The following is an 18,266-nucleotide window of genomic DNA, read 5'->3' as shown; positions in this document are numbered from 1 at the left end:
TATTCTCTCCTGGGGGTCCCTGCCACAAAACATTTTCAGATGGTGGTCCGCGGCCAAATATATATCAATTTGGGGGAAGAAAAGGTTTGAGAACTACTGATTTAGAAGGCATTTGTATAATCGGCCTCAAGTCTTAATGGGTCCGTTAAACATTTGAATAATATGATCTTCAGTTTCGGAAAAGGTAGCCTCTTTGCTCAAGTAAATACTGAAGTATTCAAAAGTACACCTTACATTTTCTTTTTTAATATCAATGCATTACAAAAACATGCAAAAACATTGTTTCAATTTAAATTAAATAAATAAATAATAAATTGTTATTATTACTTTTCTATTTATATAAACAGCATGTACAAGATTCAAGATTTATATTCAAATGTCACAATTAAGTGAAAATATTTCTTATAATCCATAGCAATAGGACCAGTGTTGGACAAAGAATTTAAACTCCTGGTAAATATTACTGAACTACAAGTGAAAGTTGCTCTGTCAAATTTGTATTTCAGTTAAAGAACTGGAGTACTTGCTTTTAAAAATACTCAGGTATTCAAAAGTATAAATTACAAGGCTTCAGGACACCACAAGGCAAAGGGTATGGAAGATAATATTGGACTTTATTATCTGCAAAGATTTTTGTATCTCTCACTCGTATATTGGGTGACATCACAAATATTATCCATTGTTCACTCGTATTTATCCATCTGTCACTCGTATATTGGGTGACATCACAAATATTATCCATTGTTCACTCGTATTTATCCATCTTTCACTTGTATATTCGGGCACCTCACAGTATTTTGTAGTGTGGTCACAAAAAAAAAAAAGATTTGTAAATATAAAATTGACCTCTGTAATTACGAGAGTTTTTTTTACATTCGTGGTTCACTTTTTACAAGTGGACCACGAATTTCACACTTGCGCAATAATGTCCAATTCCTACCTCTCCAACTCTGTAATTTATACATTGCAAATCAACGTTATGGCTTGTAAGTGGAAAATGAATTCACAAATGTTTTTACTGTTTTGGTAGTGTTTTCTGGTCTTTGCAAAAAAATAAAAATAATTGTAAATATAAAATTGACCTCTGTAATTGCGAGTTGTTATAATTTCACATTTGTCGTTCGCTTTTTACAACTGAAGCGCTAAATTCACATATGCGCAATAATGTCCAATTCCTACCTCTCCAACTTTGTAATTTATACCTTGCAAATCAACGTTATATCTTGTAACCGGGCAAAAAATGCACACATGTTTTCCGTGGTTCACCTGTGTTTTGTAGATCCTGCAAATGAATGTGTGCATATCCACAAACATAAATAACTTCTCTGTAAGCACGGCATCTGATTTACACGGTTGCGGATCCTATTTCTACACTTGTGACACTTCTTTTGAGCTTGTGGCCACGTGACATTTGTGACGCATTTTTGTCCAGTGTGAGGCTAGCGTCATGTGTAGAACCTGAACGTCGCTTGCAAAAACAGTATGTCGCGTGTGTGTAACCCCCACCCCCCCTCCTCCTCCCTCCGGGTGCATTTATGACACAATCCAGCAGATGGGGCAATTTCCCCAATTTTAAATACGTTTTTTAAAATCATTAGGCCTACAGCAGCTGAGAAGACTTTCCTTCTTAAATCAATAACTGTTTAGTTTTTTCTCTGCTTGAATAAATTAGTTATCATTCTGACCACCACTTAGGGGTTTTTAATCGAAGCAGTGGATGAGCAGTTCAGTTCTTAAATCCCTGGCTTATAGGCCTAAATGCACTATAATTGCCCTCTATAATTATTAAGCTAATTCACTTATTAATTCATAAGAATGCTAGTTCTTTAGTTTTGTTTCGGTTACATTAAAATTTTAATGTATTTTAAATGGTCAAATGACACCAACTTGCAATGTGAACTATGAATACAATTAAGAAAATAATTATTTCTTAATTTTCAATTGTATTAAGGCATTTCATTATACCTGTAAACCCATTTTGTAACTGTAAATCTCATTCGGATTCTAAAAAGTTGTTCTTAATATACTCCAACTCCATACGAATCTGTATCAACCAAGCAAAAAAGTAAATTTGTTCTGCATCAGAAAACAAGTACACCACATGCCTCTATTACCATACACAGCAGGGAGAAATGTATGAATCTCAGGTAATATTTACTTTGTGCACCACAGTTTACTTCATAAAGCAGAGTGAATTGTATTTTTGTGGTATAAATTGTATAAATGTTGTAAACCCTTACGTCATACAGTAGCCTACTTACATTAAAGTAAGGACAAGTTGAGTTGAAAATGAATTTATTATTAGTACCAGACCTATCTATGGCTAGTTAGACCAATTCGAATACTATTTAATTAGCCAAGCTTGTAGAACCTATATATATACATATATATATATATATATTTTTTCTTTTTTACTTACTACAGCGTCACACAAAAGCATCAAAAGTAGCAAATCTTTGAGCATGTAGATCTGCTACATTCTGGAAAGTAACATGCTCCTCCATGTTAGCGAGGGCCCAGGTTTCCTGTTAGTCCAGTTTTATTTTGATGCATGGACAGGTAAAAGCAATATGGCAGAAACTGAACCCATCAAATCAATCAAAATGCCCCAGGCCACCCGTTTCGGATGCTATCAATGCACTGAATGGGAGATTATCACGTTCAATCAGACCTTTGATTGGTCTAAGTAGGTGAGCTACCGCCTACCAACGGGACTCAGTAGGTGATTTCTAGTCATTCTGTGGGTTGATGATGGCTTGTCAACGCAGTATGCCGGCTACTGCAATTGTAAACAAATACGGTAGGTCGTTATCGTCTGATTGATTCGCTTTATCAGACAAGTCACGTGACTATTGCCTTTTTTTTGCAGCGAAAAATAAAACTATATTTTACAAAAGTTCCTGCATTGTATTTTGTTCTGATTACTTTCCTAGTGAGAATGTATTTTATGCCTTCAGTCCTCTTTCTGTAAATGTATAATGATGTTTAGATCGTTAGGGTTACGTTATTCATTTTATTATTATTAGCGCGAGCAGGTTGCTGTTAGCAACGCTCCCATGTTCCGCGGACCTATGATCCCATTGTTCAGCAGGATGTCTTTAGAAAATCAGCAATCAGGTCCCAAATGGCATTGCAACACAATTAATTCAACATAATGTGTATATAACATGAAGACACACAGTTATATCTCATTTATATATATAAATACTGTAAGTTTGACGCACGCTTTACCGTTTTAGTTCCCATAGTAACGAGCGGACGATTCTAATTGGTCAACAGCTTTCTGCACTAGCCATGGGTATAGGTCCTATTTACTAAACCCGCCTATTACATCCGTCCCTTTACACGCACACATACGTTGGTATACACAGACTGTTTCCGTTTCCGTTCTAGACAGGATCTTTGATCAATGTCTGATAATCAGACTATTGTTACTAATTTGTTACATTACAGACTAATGTAATTCAGCCGTGTGGTGTTTTGGATGAATCCACAGCTCATCACTGCGCTCGACCGACAGGTTGGTACAAATTTAAAGTTTAACAGTGGAATTGTTTTATGTAGTTTTAAGTTATATGTAAGAATGTATTCAAATGTATTTCCTCTAGCCTTAGATCAAGTCTCGTAGATGTATTTTATCGAGTCTGACTTTTACTAGTAGAAAGTTTTGACTTTCTACTAGAGTCTTAGCGACCACTCCCCAGTGTTCCCTGTAATTTCACCAGTAAAACCCGTATTTCTCCAAACATGTACAAATGCACATTCTAAGGTGCTTACCCGCTTGTCCCAAATGTTAACTAGTTGTCCGGAGTATTTATGCAATGTATTAGTCAATATTTTTCAATAAAGACGTGTTTTAATCCCGTCTGTGGCCGATTCTGTCGTAAATGTTCAATGTGCGGTATTTAGGGGACGCATCTGGTGAAAGCCAGAATTACAGTCAATGTAAACGGGAAGTAAACGAGGGGGGGGAATTGCGTTCGACCACAGACGGGATTAAAACACTTTTTTTATTGAAAAATATGGACGAATACATTGCACAAATACTCCGGACCTAGTTAACATTTGGGGCAAGCGGGTTAGATTTTACATTTGTAGATGTCTGGAGAAATACGGGCTTTACTGGTGCCATTCCAGGGCAAAAAAAGTCAGATTCGATAAATTTAAATACATATACAGTCATGATCTAAGGCTACATTTCCACAAGATTGTTTTGCTTTACATTAACGGTTGTAGAACTTTACTTGACTGCACCATCTTCTGTCAGAGAGAAGGTGATTAAGATGTAATTGTTTAATTATGACTGACCCTGCATACTTCTCACATCAGTATGTTTAACGAAAAAGATTACTATCTTTCTAATCTGTGCAATAAAAACAGAAACATGTAATCTAAGCATCTATTTTCTATGTTTTAGGCCCAATATGGCAGGTAAAGGTAAGACCTATGGGATTGTTTATATAGTGTATTTCCAGTCATGTCATGAAAGTGTAATGGGATTAGACTGTTTTATTGCCCAGATGCATGTAAAATGTGCAGTCCCCTTCTAGGAGTAGTTTACCCCAAAAAGTACTTATTTTCTATCAATTACACACCCCATGAAGCCTTGAATTCATGGATTTTTTTTCTAGCATTCCTAATAATAATTGATAGAAAATAAGTAATTTTTTGGGGTGAACTACTCCTTTAATCACATAGATTAAAGTTCTCAGTCACCGTGACTGAGTTATTTTAGTGATTTGGATTCCATAGAAGCCAGCAAGTCATCAAGCATGTCCTGCATCAAAAAATAGGTGTCTACATTATGTGTCATGTCATATCAGCTATTTTCAGTTACTTTGATATGGCCAAGCTTGCAAGGATGGGACCAAGTAAAAAACCCTGGGGGGTGCGTTAACACTCTTATTCAGTACGTGTGTGTGTGTGTGTGTGTGTGTGTGTGTGTGTGTGTGTGTGTGTGTGTGTGTGTGTGTGTGTGTGTGTGTGTGTGTGTGTGTGTGTGTGTGGTCTTGATTATGCCATTAGGGAGTAGAACCTCCTTTTCAGGGGAGCAGAAGGCGGTCTTGAGGTCATCGTTTGAAGCTGGGATGACTTCAGCTTCAAATGATGCCTTGATTCGAGATGCAGCTCGGAGGACTGGGTTAGAGATTGGAGCAATACGAGTAAGTTTCCTTTGAGATTACATAAGATAACATTACATATAAATTGTGCGTTCCCAACTGTCGTCTTCTTTTTTTCCTTTCGGCTGTTCCCTTCAGGGGTCGCCGCAGGGAATTTCACTTTTCAATTTCACTTTCCATTTCACCCTATCCTCCACCCCCTCTTTTGTCCTATTTCACTACATCCATAAATCTCAAGTTCAACTTTGGTTTTCTTCTCTAGACCCCCTGACTGGCAGTTAACCTCAGCATCCTTCTACCAATATATTCATTATCCCTCCTCTCAAAGAATCCACACATTCCAACCTGCTTGCACCCGTTTCTTCACCTACTTTCTTCACATTTACTCTGTGTAACCTCACTGTTTCACCTGTTGTATATTTTGATATGGAATCGTAATCAGTATTAACTTGCCTTAATTATTGTTGTGTGTGTCTTTTCAGACCTGGATTGGAAATCACAAAAGAGGCATAAGACCTCACTCAGGTTCTAGGGCCCCCCGGCCCCCAAAGCACAAATTGCTTTTTACAAAAGGCAGCTCGGGGTACAACAGATTTGTTGGGGAGGAATTAAGCACTGGTGAGAGAATAAGCCTTTTAAGTGTCAGGTGTATTGCAGCGTATCATAAACCATTTAGAATTATCATTAACTTTTTTAGGGACTGTTAATCTTAGGGATTGAGGAATAAAGCTTTTGTCTGCATTTCCGAACTTTATGATTTATAAAAAAGTGTGCTTGTTTAATTATTGTTGAAGATGCACACCTTGCATTCATGCTCTTGTAGGGCTGGGCAATAAAACAAAATCACCTTTTTAAATTATCGTGTGAATCTAAATATATGAAATAAATTGGATAAATACAAACTACTACTACTAAACTACTAAATACAGCCTTTAAAGGGATAGTTCACCCACCAAATTTTTCTTCTATCGATTACTCACCCAATGGAGCCTTGAATACATGGAGATTTTTTGCCACATTCCTAAGCCAATAATGTGATGACCGGTGGAATCTCAAAGAGTCTACATTGAGTCTCCGCCGGTCATCAAATTATTGGCTTAGGAATGCGACAAAAACTAAAACATATCCATGAATTCAAGGCTTCATGAGGTGTGTAAATGATAGGGTAAAAAAGTCATTTTGGGGGTGACCAGGAAGATGGCACTTATGACAAATCATAATATTACAATAATCTTAATGTAACAATATCTAGAGTAAATTCAGGTGTCATAGTAGCAACTGCAGTAAGCATGAAACTTAGGATAGATAACAGATACAGTATTGCCCAGCCCTATAAATCTCTAGCCATTTGTTCATCGTACTGATAAGTACATTGAACTGCTCCCTGTCGTTTTTCCCATATTTCTTAGTTATCTTGTCCGTGTTCAAATCTACTTTTGTTCAGACTTCTCTGTCATGCTTCTGTCTGTCAAACTATCATGACTTCACTGTCATGTACTAACATGTCAAACTAACGCTCCGTAGACACCCATAAATGTGCTTTTTCCCTCCATTCTCAGGCACTAGCAATAGTTTGAAAGAGGCGGCCTCTAAGTGGTCATCCTTAGATGATGCCACACAGAGCACATACCGGCAGAGCGCTGCAGCTGTAAACGCTCCAGCGCCCCCAAAGCCCCTTAGCCCTACAGACAGGCACCGTAAAATTAACAGGCACCTGAAGCAGATCGACTTAGAGGTTTGGAATCAACATAACAGATCTCCGCTTACTGATACGTCTGGGGAAATATACATTCTTTGAATAGGCTAGGACTTCACTTGCATTTCCTTTTTTAATTTTATCTCTTTAAAACATTTCCTACTTTCCTAATCATACAATAATGTCATGCAAAATTAGCTTGTAGATTGGCTATCTTCGCCATTTGTTTAATTCCCAAACATTTTTTTGGTCTGTGGGTTGGGTTTCATAAATATTTAATCAATGAAAAGTTTTAATGAGCTTATAACTAAAGGCAACTTTGTTTGGATCCATCAGACCACAGTTCTTTTTCCTTGTGCTGAAATGTAACAGATTTTGGACAACAACGTTATTTTCAGACACCCTAAACTCGTTTCCTTGGTTCTGCAATGCATTTTTTGGTTCCAAATTGTTTCCACCCAATTTTAGGCCTTACATTGACATATATGTCACCAGACAAATCACTAGGTAGAGATCTTTGCTAATCTGGCTATTCAATAGGACATGGTGATGTAATTACCTCTGCCAAACAATGTTGGGGAGGGGTAATATTTCCACCACAATTTGTCTGTTAGAAGGATCTAAAAAGTAATGAGCACATTTCCCTGAGGGACTCTACTCAACAATGAATGGCATTTAAGTGGTTAATTGTCATAATTTGGCTTTATCACATCATCAGTTAGTTGCTGAACAAAGTAATTTTTATGCAAATGCACGCACATTATATTGTGGAGTTGTTTCATTTGTACACATAATACATATGTTTCATTTTACACGCAATACATATATAAACAGAATTTATATTATAAGCCAGGGGTTATTTCAAACCTATGCTAAGGTTGTCAGTAACCTCAATCGGTGTAATACTTATGTTGGTTTAAGGCATTTTGACCAGCCCTGTTTTCTTTTGTTCAAAATTTGATTAAAGGTGTCCGGGCTGAATGCGGTGGGTGTGGAGATTGTGGTGCTGGCATTTGACCCTCAAAACAATATACTTGTTGTACATGAGAGCTCTAGCGAGGGAGGCAAGGGTTTCATCAACTCAACCGGCATATCCAATGATTTTGCTGTGTATTGTAAAGGTTGGTAGAGACATACATTCTCACAGATGAACCAGACATTATGGGGGAGTTACTAGATTTCTTATTTCTCTTTCTTCTCCATTGCATTTCCTAGGAGATAGCTTCTCAGCTTCAAATCCTTCCTGCCCCAAACTAGACAAGGGTGAACTCACAAAGAAGGTGACGGCACTTTTCAAACAAAAATACAGTAAGGGCGCGCTCCCACCAAGAGTTGGCTGGCCGCTGTTTGCAGAATCTGCCAATGCATTGTCAATGCAAATGCGTTGATTCACGCAAGAGCAGATTTTTCCGCTAGTCGCGCAGACCTTGCGTTTATCTGCTCTCCGCGACTAAGCATAAAAGTGCTGGAGGCAGGAGCCGATTTTCTCCCTCTGTCCAATCGGGTGAGTGGAAGGCGGACTGTCTCAAGACTCAGGAAGCAACATGGTGCTCAAGGCAGCAGGCAGTGGGTCCTGAAAGTGAGTGACAGGCGCGACACTCCCGTTTTTTAGAATCCGCTGGCTGCAAAAAACTGTGGCCGCGCACAACCTGCGTTTAACAGCGGCCAGCCAACTCTTGGTGGGAGCGCGCCCTAAGTATGTATATACAGCAAGGATTTATTTAAAAGGAGTTGTTCACCCAAATACAACTTTGAATTAATCATTTACTTATCCTGAGATTGCGCTTAATGCGCTCAGAGTTTTGGTTAGTGTATAGCCCCATCCTTTACAGCGATTATAGAAGCCAAAGCTCTTCCCGTGTTTAATGCGTTGCAAGCAAACAGGGATCAAACTTGATGAAAGTGAAACCGTATAAAAAATATGTTTAACTCCAAATTTCAGCTTATATGTACTGTATCTTTCTAATTTCTGTGTCATTATGTTTACAGTGTAGGAATATAACCATAGCAAAAGACAATAGCTTCTATAAACCAGTTCAGTGATCAGATGCATGAGCGAAGAACACGCCTAGCACAGCGTGTGACTGAGCTCTGGTTGAGCCACACATGCAGAGTTGGAGTTTATAAATTGATTTTTGTTTTTGAGTGAACTACCTCTTTATAAAGTCATTATGTTAACCAATCTGTATGGTTTAGTTATTTTAAGCGATCAGTATGGTGGAGTTAATCAAACCAGCACATCTGCAGGAGGTGGTCTTACTCCTTAGACCCTGGTGTGTGGTAGGGTCAAGTAACGGACTCTCAAAGTTATTTGGAACAGACATTGCGCCGGATTGGACAGTAGATGCACTTGCACTGCCATCTTTAATGTATTTTGGTGCTAGTTACTGTTTTTTTTCTTTCTGTAGAAGACTGTTTGAATGCAGTCACCAATCAAAGAGCCATTATACCATCGTCTGTCTGAGTGGTTATCTGCCATTGTTTATATGCAGAATATTGTGTATGTTAATGTTTACATTTTGATATGGTGTCTGTGTCATTTAGAGGACGCCGGGGGTGAGGGTTCAGTACCCTACAGGAAAGCCAAGGAAGGCATGTACCTGAAAGTGACTGGACTTCCTGTTGGCCTAGAACTGAAAAAGCCCAACAATTATGGAGCGGACCAGATGCGGAAGATTTTGAACGCTGCAGAAAATGTATCTTTTGAAATAGGTAAGTAATCTTGAAATTTACAGACTTCATAAACTTCAACCCTGAAACAAACTATAGTACCGCCTTATGCTTACGTAAGGTTTTTCTGCACATCTGGGTACACATTTCACAGAATGTTTATCATTGGCATAGCACTACTGTCCTTCTGCACCATAACTGGCAAGAAGGAAAAAGTTGCCACGTTGGTTTAAAAAAAAGGAGCCGAGGAGACATTGCTGTTTCAGTAATTTCACATTTATAAGTGGTGTTTTAGTTGACTTGTTGGTGTGTCTGCGTCAGAATTATTTCTGCATTGCATTAGTGAAAACGTCTTAAGTCTATATTGCAGTGGTGAAAAAACTCTTTGTCTTTGTAGTAAACCAGTGTGCCGAGGAATCTCCTGAATCTGCTATGGCACTGCCGACACCAGTCAACGGTCAGTGTTTATGTAGTCATTTACCATGTCTATACTAGGTTGATTTAGGTGATGTTAGAATTTTGCTATGTGTAACATGCATCTGCTGCTGTAAGCGGATGCAGTATTTTCACATTTGTGTGTGGTATGCGTGTTTATTTGTTAAGTGTGTCTGTCATAATTGGTCACATATTGTGGTGAAAAAGTTATGGCCTTTGTCTTTGTAGATATGGAAAGCGCTGAGGAGCCAGTTGAGCAACCGGACACCGTGGTAGAGCTCACAGGGGACACCATGGTAGAGCTCACAGGGATGGACGGTCAGTCTTAAAGAGTCATTTATCATGTCTATACATGTCTCTATACTGGTTTATGTTTATCATCAACAGAAGCATTATACACTGATGTCTATTGTTTGGAATGATCAGATAATTTGTCATTTAAGTAAAAATGCATAATGTGCTTCTGGCTTTTCCAGTGTTACAATGTACTGCTTAGTTTAATATTGGCCTCTGTGTCCTGGTGTTCAATTTTCATTGCGCATTGCAAACACATAAAACCTGGGGTATGCAGGTGGCTGCAGAGGGCTAGAGCAGCATGTACAGCTTAATATTTCCAAACATTCAAAGCGCAGAGGTGTGAGAGAGGCTGTCTGCTATTGGGATCTTGTGTGAGCCATATCAAGAGTTAGCTCATCAGGCTAGTTTTCATATGAATACTATATGGTCAAAACAAGGCATGTATGTGAACACACTACTGGGACCTGGGAAAGCATTATAGGCATTTTAACCAATTTGCTGTTAGTTATTTGCCAAACCACAACAGGGACGTATCGCACATGATAATAGTATACACATCAAACCAGGCAAGGTAGATGGGGTATGAGTAAATATGTACCTTTCCTAGTGTCTAATGGGGTGAGACGAGGCATTTTGTCACCTGCACTTTTCAATCTTTATATGTATGATCTGTCAAAACGGCTAAACAAGTGTAGGTGGGAGATAATATGCCTCTTAATCATCTGGCCTATGTTGATGATTTTGTCATGTTTCCCTCTACTACTGGTTTGCAATAACTACTGAGAATGTGCTCCTGCTATGGTGTGCAGTATGACATAAGTATAACTCCAAAAAGAGTGTTATGATTGTTTTTATTCTGGTCATATTGTACCCCCATACAACAACAGTGTATCTTAAATTAGAAAAAATTGCATAACGATGCATTTAGGATTTCGTTAAGACTACCAAGATGGGAAATAGTAATATGTTTGTGACTTGTATAATATTCCCACTTTTCATGCTGTGTTGAGGAATATTATGTATTGATTCAGTGCTGTAGTCTAGGTTTTTTTCAGACTGTATACCATCATTATTCCCTCGCGCATGTCTCATGCACGCACACATATACGCACACGGGCACAGAAAACATATATTGTGGTTACATAGGGTGTTCTAACTCTATATGTTGTGTCTTTTTGCATTGTCTTGTATTTTATTGTATCAAATGTAAACACATACAGAGAAAAAAAAATGTTCTAACATGTTAAGAATTTGTGTTATCTGGAATAGGTTCACCTCTTGATTTGGAGCAACTGGATGAAGGAACATACGACCTTGTTGTGTTACATGGTATGTTTATTTTGTGTGGCACCCCTTTAACCACTTGAACCCTAGCATTCCTCTTCTGGGGGATTTCGTGTAGAGGGCAATAAATACAGAGATTACCCTGGCCAACCAACTTAAGTATCGGTGGTTTGTGTGTTCTATAAAGATTATTTGATGTGATTGAGGTTTTGCAGCTGAATATTCTCGATCGCTGACAAATGTACAGTTGGATATTAACAAAGTTACTTTCTGAATTAGCACAGTGTATGTCTGTCAGATGTAGTTCTACATGTAAGAGTCTGATCTTCCTCTTTCCAGGTAATGAGGCCAGCATTGCTACCGTGCCATCAGCTGTGGATGGTCAGTATTCAATATGGAAACATTTAAGTGCATCTGACTGTGCAATAGCATCCAAACTGAAATGCAAACTTGGTAGTTGTTTGTCTTGTCTTACAGTATGTTAAATTAAACTGTGATTACTGAATACTTCATTTGTAGGTGGGAACTTCTTATAAGCCCTACTGTGTTTCCATTCTCTTCTGCAATGTATTTATGTTTTTTTTTTAATTCATTGTCTCCTTATGTACTTGACTTGTTATTATACATTCAAAATCAAGTGTCTGATCTTTGTCATTCCAGGCGGTCAGTGTTCTTCAGAGCTGGAGACCTCAACTGTAGCGAGGGTGCAAGCTGTGGATGGTCAGTATTGAGTATTCAGATACAGTAATTATGTGTTCTTGTACGGAAACAAACGTTATCCTTAATTTAAGTTGTATTAGCAAATTAATAGAACAATTGGTAAATGGTCTATACTTTTCTTATATTTCCATCTTCAATGGCAAGGAAAACCAATAATGCCTGAATGAATTGATCCTACCTCTGGTCTACTTATTTTAGTACAATAAAAAGGATTTAAAATTAATTGTTTAATACACATGAAAATGCAGTTTCCATTTACTTATATTAATGAGGTTGCCACAGCATAGTTTGCATAATGTGTTTATCACATTTCAAATCAGTCACGTATTCCATTTCATATTCTTACACATCTTTTATCTATCTTTCAGATCCAGAAACCAGAAAGAAGAGAAAGCGCAAGCAGAATCACTCTGAAAAACCAATAAAGAAGCCGAAGCCAGCATCCTCAGTGCCAACAGCTTTCACAGGTCAGTCCTTAAACCATTTGGACTTATTTCTATGAGTCCAATTCAAAAGACACCTTATAAAGTGATCAGATGGTTGAGCCATGTGCATTTTCACAGCATGTTTATTATAATGATCAATCAATCGATTTGTGGCTTCCTAGGCCAGTTCATGCCTTAATGGGTTAAATATGTCATTTATCATGTCTATAGTCGGTAGCCATTTAATCCAGGTGTCTGACGATATACTATTCTGAGTAACCATCAGCACATGCATATATAGATGAGGATTCTTTTTCGCATTGATAAGAATTTGTAAGAAGAGTTGCCTGCAGATATTTCTTTTGACTTTTTTAACTTAAGTCATGCGCTTCCATATTCTTATGTCTTTCAGATCCAGTTGCCTCGGGGGAGGAGCAGATGGCAGACAGCGTGTTCGAAAAACTAAGAAACATGTTGAAAAAAAAAAAAGTTGAACAGTGGTGAAGTTACTAAGTACATTTACTTGTACTTGAGTACAATTTCGAGGTGCTTTTACTTAACTGGAGTATTTCCAATTTTTTATACTTCTACTTCACTACATGTCAGGGACAGATATTGTACTTACTCCACTGCAATTATTTGAAATTTAGATTTACTAGTTACTTTGTAGATTTGGATTATTATTACAAAACATACATTAACCACTTCAGCTGTAGCTATTTTGAAAATGGCAGATTTGTATACTTTTTCAAAACTTGTGAAATCCACATACTGAGTACTTTTACTTGTACTACTTAAGTATATTTTGATGCCGATACTTTTGTAATTTTTGAATATCGGGACTTTTACTAGTGACAGAGTTCTACACTGTGGTATTGATGTGGTACTTTTAACCGAGTACAAAATGTCAGCACTTTTCCCACCACTGATGTTAAAGCCCTAGTCTATTATTTTGTGTTTGATCTTTGAATATTTGTAATCGTTAATAGTTGTTTTTCATTGTTCTCCATTAAATGGAATTGTGTGAAGTACCGTGTTGGAAATTCTTTTAAAATAGTTAAATGTCCCAAATGCATTGTTACAGCATGCAAAAGCAAAGTATTGAGATTATTATGCGGGTATAGACCAAGTGAAATTATGAAGCATATTCATAGGTGGGGGGGGGAAAGATTTTTATACAATGTATAAGGTAACAAGCAACACATGAAGCTTAAATACCCATACCAATGTGTGGGGCCTAAATTTTTTTTAATGCACCTAATGGGGACAATGTAATGTCAGATGTCAGATGAAAATTTTGGATTACACCATTATATATTCTGTACATGGGAGTGATAGACTGAGTTGGTTTAATATTGGGGTATGGTAAACACATTTAACAGATTTCATATGTTTAATATATACTCAATAGCTGAGGTCCAGAATTGAGGTTAGCTGGGTTATGTGGAGGTGGATGGATGCAATGACTGCAATTCTGAAGAACCCCACGATGAGCTAATAGGGTTGAGGAGCACCTTAAGCTGTCATCAAGACAAAGTGACCACAACCAAGCCCTCACACATTGTTTTGTTCTTGGATTGACTACCATTTTACTCTGTCGCAACTGGGTGACCAGCCAGGCTCAATGTCCTGCCAACTAACTTCTCACTCACTTGTTATGGTTATTATGAATATTGGTCTGAGACTATCTATTTGACACAATAAAACTCATAAATCATTCATGGCATTCTCTGAACTCGCTGACGCCTGTGCACAATATCTGTCTCTTGTCATGTCATGTCCAGTACAACAGTATATATATTCCCAATCTTTCTATAATAAACTGAACAACTGGGCCGGTCTCATCCTGTTGTGAGTGCATGCTGACTCAACATGAACCATCACCCACCAGACCCTGAGTTCCAGTGGACAGGCTCAGTGCCCCAAATTAAAGGTCTTGTGGCCTAGAATTCAGAAGCTTGCTGGCTCATGCTCATCCGAGCATGCTAGCATGCTCATCCGAGTTGATGTTTTGTACACCATGTTCAATAGCATTAATGTTTAGCACACATCCAGGGGCTTCTGTTGGGCAGAACTGAGACCTCAAGTGAAAAGCATTCACAGCCATTTAGGAGAATGGATTCTACAGTTGCTATGAAGAAACTGAGCTGGAAAGGGAGGGTAGGTGTGACTTCCACACACAGGCTGAAGTGGAAGGGACTCCTAGGGCCCAGACCCAGGCCCAAAGGTCAAAGGGTCTAGATACATTTGGTCTGACTTATACATACTGTTAACCACTTTAACCCCAGCATCAAAAAAAGTTCACACATAGGCAAAGTTTATGAACAGGTAAAATGCACAATAAAGCTCAGAGAATTAACCACATGAATCCACATTAATTTAGTCATGTTAGTCATTATAGGTGATTCAGGGAAAATGGCAGATCTACAAGCTTAGTTTTAGGTGGTAAAGTGCTTCCAGGGGGCTCATTCAGTCTGTCAGGTTGGGTCCCAATTCCCAAACTCCCAAATAGTGTCAAGAATCACCTCTGCTCAAGAAAGGCAAAGATCCTGTTCCGTCAAACTCCTGGCAAAGGCAGGTCACTACAGTAAGGCTTATAGCATTCGAAGCCGGTGGTTCCATGACATTCTGCACACCTTGGAGGAAGAACCAGCGAGACATCGGCAACAGTCTCCATCTGTTCTGCTGCCATTACATCTTCATGCCGTTCTTCAGAACCAGAGAGAGAGAGAGAGGTTCTACAAGCTTGGCTAATTAAATAGTATTGGAATTGGTCAAACTAGCCATAGATAGGTCTGGTACTAATAATAAATTCATTTTCAACTCAACTTGTCCTTACTTTAATGTAAGTAGGCTACTGTATGACGTAAGGGTTTACAACATTTATACAATTCATACCACAAAAATACAATTCACTCTGCTTTATGAAGTAAACTGTGGTGCACAAAGTAAATATTACCTGAGATTCATACATTTCTTCCTGCTGTGTATGGTAATAGAGGCATGTGGTGTACTTGTTTTCTGATGCAGAACAAATTTACTTTTTTGCTTGGTTGATACAGATTCGTATGGAGTTGGAGTATATTAAGAACAACTTTTTAGAATCCGAATGAGATTTACAGTTACAAAATGGGTTTACAGGTATAATGAAATGCCTTAATACAATTGAAAATTAAGAAATAATTATTTTCTTAATTGTATTCATAGTTCACATTGCAAGTTGGTGTCATTTGACCATTTAAAATACATTAAAATTTTAATGTAACCGAAACAAAACTAAAGAACTAGCATTCTTATGAATTAATAAGTGAATTAGCTTAATAATTATAGAGGGCAATTATAGTGCATTTAGGCCTATAAGCCAGGGATTTAAGAACTGAACTGCTCATCCACTGCTTCGATTAAAAACCCCTAAGTGGTGGTCAGAATGATAACTAATTTATTCAAGCAGAGAAAAAACTAAACAGTTATTGATTTAAGAAGGAAAGTCTTCTCAGCTGCTGTAGGCCTAATGATTTTAAAAAACGTATTTAAAATTGGGGAAATTGCCCCATCTGCTGGATTGTGTCATAAATGCACCCGGAGGGAGGAGGAGGGGGGGTGGGGGTTACACACACGCGACATACTGCTTTTGCAAGCGACGTTCAGGTTCTACACATGACGCTAGCCTCACACTGGACAAAAATGCGTCACAAATGTCACGTGGCCACAAGCTCAAAAGAAGTGTCACAAGTGTAGAAATAGGATCCGCAACCGTGTAAATCAGATGCCGTGCTTACAGAGAAGTTATTTATGTTTGTGGATATGCACACATTCATTTGCAGGATCTACAAAACACAGGTGAACCACGGAAAACATGTGTGCATTTTTTGCCCGGTTACAAGATATAACGTTGATTTGCAAGGTATAAATTACAAAGTTGGAGAGGTAGGAATTGGACATTATTGCGCATATGTGAATTTAGCGCTTCAGTTGTAAAAAGCGAACGACAAATGTGAAATTATAACAACTCGCAATTACAGAGGTCAATTTTATATTTACAATTATTTTATTTTTTTTGCAAAGACCAGAAAACACTACCAAAACAGTAAAAACATTTGTGAATTCATTTTCCACTTACAGCCATAACGTTGATTTGCAATGTATAAATTACAGAGTTGGAGAGGTAGGAATTGGACATTATTGCGCAAGTGTGAAATTCGTGGTCCACTTGTAAAAAGTGAACCACGAATGTAAAAAAAACTCTCGTAATTACAGAGGTCAATTTTATATTTACAAATCTTTTTTTTTTTTGTGACCACACTACAAAATACTGTGAGGTGCCCGAATATACAAGTGAAAGATGGATAAATACGAGTGAACAATGGATAATATTTGTGATGTCACCCAATATACGAGTGACAGATGGATAAATACGACTGACCAACAAAAATCTTTGCAGATAATAAAGTCCAATATTATCTTCCATAATAGGGCGGCTACTTTTAGAGCAACCCTGACCTCAAGTGGTCGTTCAGTGAACTGAACACTGCTCTGGTGTGCGTTCCACAATTTAGTCAACAAATGATAATTATGGAAAGAAGCGGTGAACACAGGGCAGGAATTTTATGATGGAGGCCATGGTCGCCGTTGCCCCTCAGTTTGGCCTTTTGCCCCTCAACAAATGACCTGCGCCCGCCCACACTGCCCCAGCTGATTATACCAGGGCCGGATCGTCCATAGGCCGTAGGGGGTGAGTACCCCAGGGCACCAGCCAATGAGGACACCACATGATTAAGGCAATTCTTTAAAAAACAAACAAAAATAAAACTGTTTACAATTCACCACTGGTACAATGTGTATATGCACACATTCTTAAAAGAGTGAAGAATGAACTACGGACAACTATGGGCCAGCAGCGGCTGTCTGCACTCTCTCTGATGGCAGTAGAAGAAGTCATTCTTCTAAAGGTAAGTCTTAATTATAATATTAAAATTATTATTATGGGTAATGTGTGACGTAGAGAGAAGAGAGAAGAGAGAGAGAGAGAGAGAGAGAGAGAGAGAGAGAGAGTTCTGCACTTTTGTTTGTGGATTTTGAAATAAAAATCTAATCATATTCTGTTTGAATTCATAATTAATGTACTGGGGTTTGATCCTGGCTCAGGATAATTAATATTACACATAATTGCTTATCGCCTCAACTGCTGATCTATGATCATTAAGCTGCTGAAATGGTTGCTTGCAACAATTGTTTTATATATACTCTGTAATGGTTTTGCATAGTCCCCATACTGGCCATTATGATGGAAATAATTTTAATAGCATTGCGTTCAGATTTATGGTATGGTATGGGGTGTGTATGGCATGGTATGGTATTTGTGGGCCCATGCTGCTATGGTGTCATATTTGGTGAGTTTGTACTTTAGCTAATATCATGTAAACCAGTGGTGTCAAACTGGTGTTTCGTCAAATCTGGCCCGCTAGAAAATGCCATTTAATACTACCTTTTAATGGAAAAAAAAACGAGAGAGAAAAATAAATAAAAATAAAAACGCTGCCAGCTGCACTGAGGCTGGGTTTGAATACTGGACAAACTTGTTCTATGAGAACAATGGCCAAGCCGTGAAGCCACAGCCAA

The 18,266-nt window shown here is 38.1% G+C and overlaps 1 protein-coding gene across 1 annotated transcript; it reads left to right on the top strand.

Moving 5' to 3' along the window:
• Positions 1–6,409: 6,409 nt before the first annotated feature.
• Positions 6,410–13,194, top strand: LOC308092262 (uncharacterized protein; the record flags this gene model as incomplete). Its single annotated transcript, XM_080438110.1, has 10 exons — positions 6,410–6,437; positions 6,680–6,817; positions 9,361–9,528; positions 9,884–9,943; positions 10,150–10,239; positions 11,488–11,547; positions 11,842–11,883; positions 12,163–12,222; positions 12,591–12,689; positions 13,060–13,194. 10 exons carry the CDS (start codon positions 6,410–6,412, stop codon positions 13,149–13,151), a joined length of 837 nt encoding a protein of 278 aa, XP_080294236.1. The 3' UTR covers positions 13,152–13,194.
• Between the last annotated feature and the right edge of the window lie 5,072 nt (positions 13,195–18,266).

This window comes from Gymnoscopelus braueri (assembly GCF_963280865.1).
Source record: "Gymnoscopelus braueri genome assembly, chromosome: 9".
In the NCBI taxonomy this organism is placed as follows: Eukaryota; Metazoa; Chordata; class Actinopteri; order Myctophiformes; family Myctophidae; genus Gymnoscopelus; species Gymnoscopelus braueri.
This window is presented reverse-complemented; position numbering and strand designations above follow the sequence as displayed.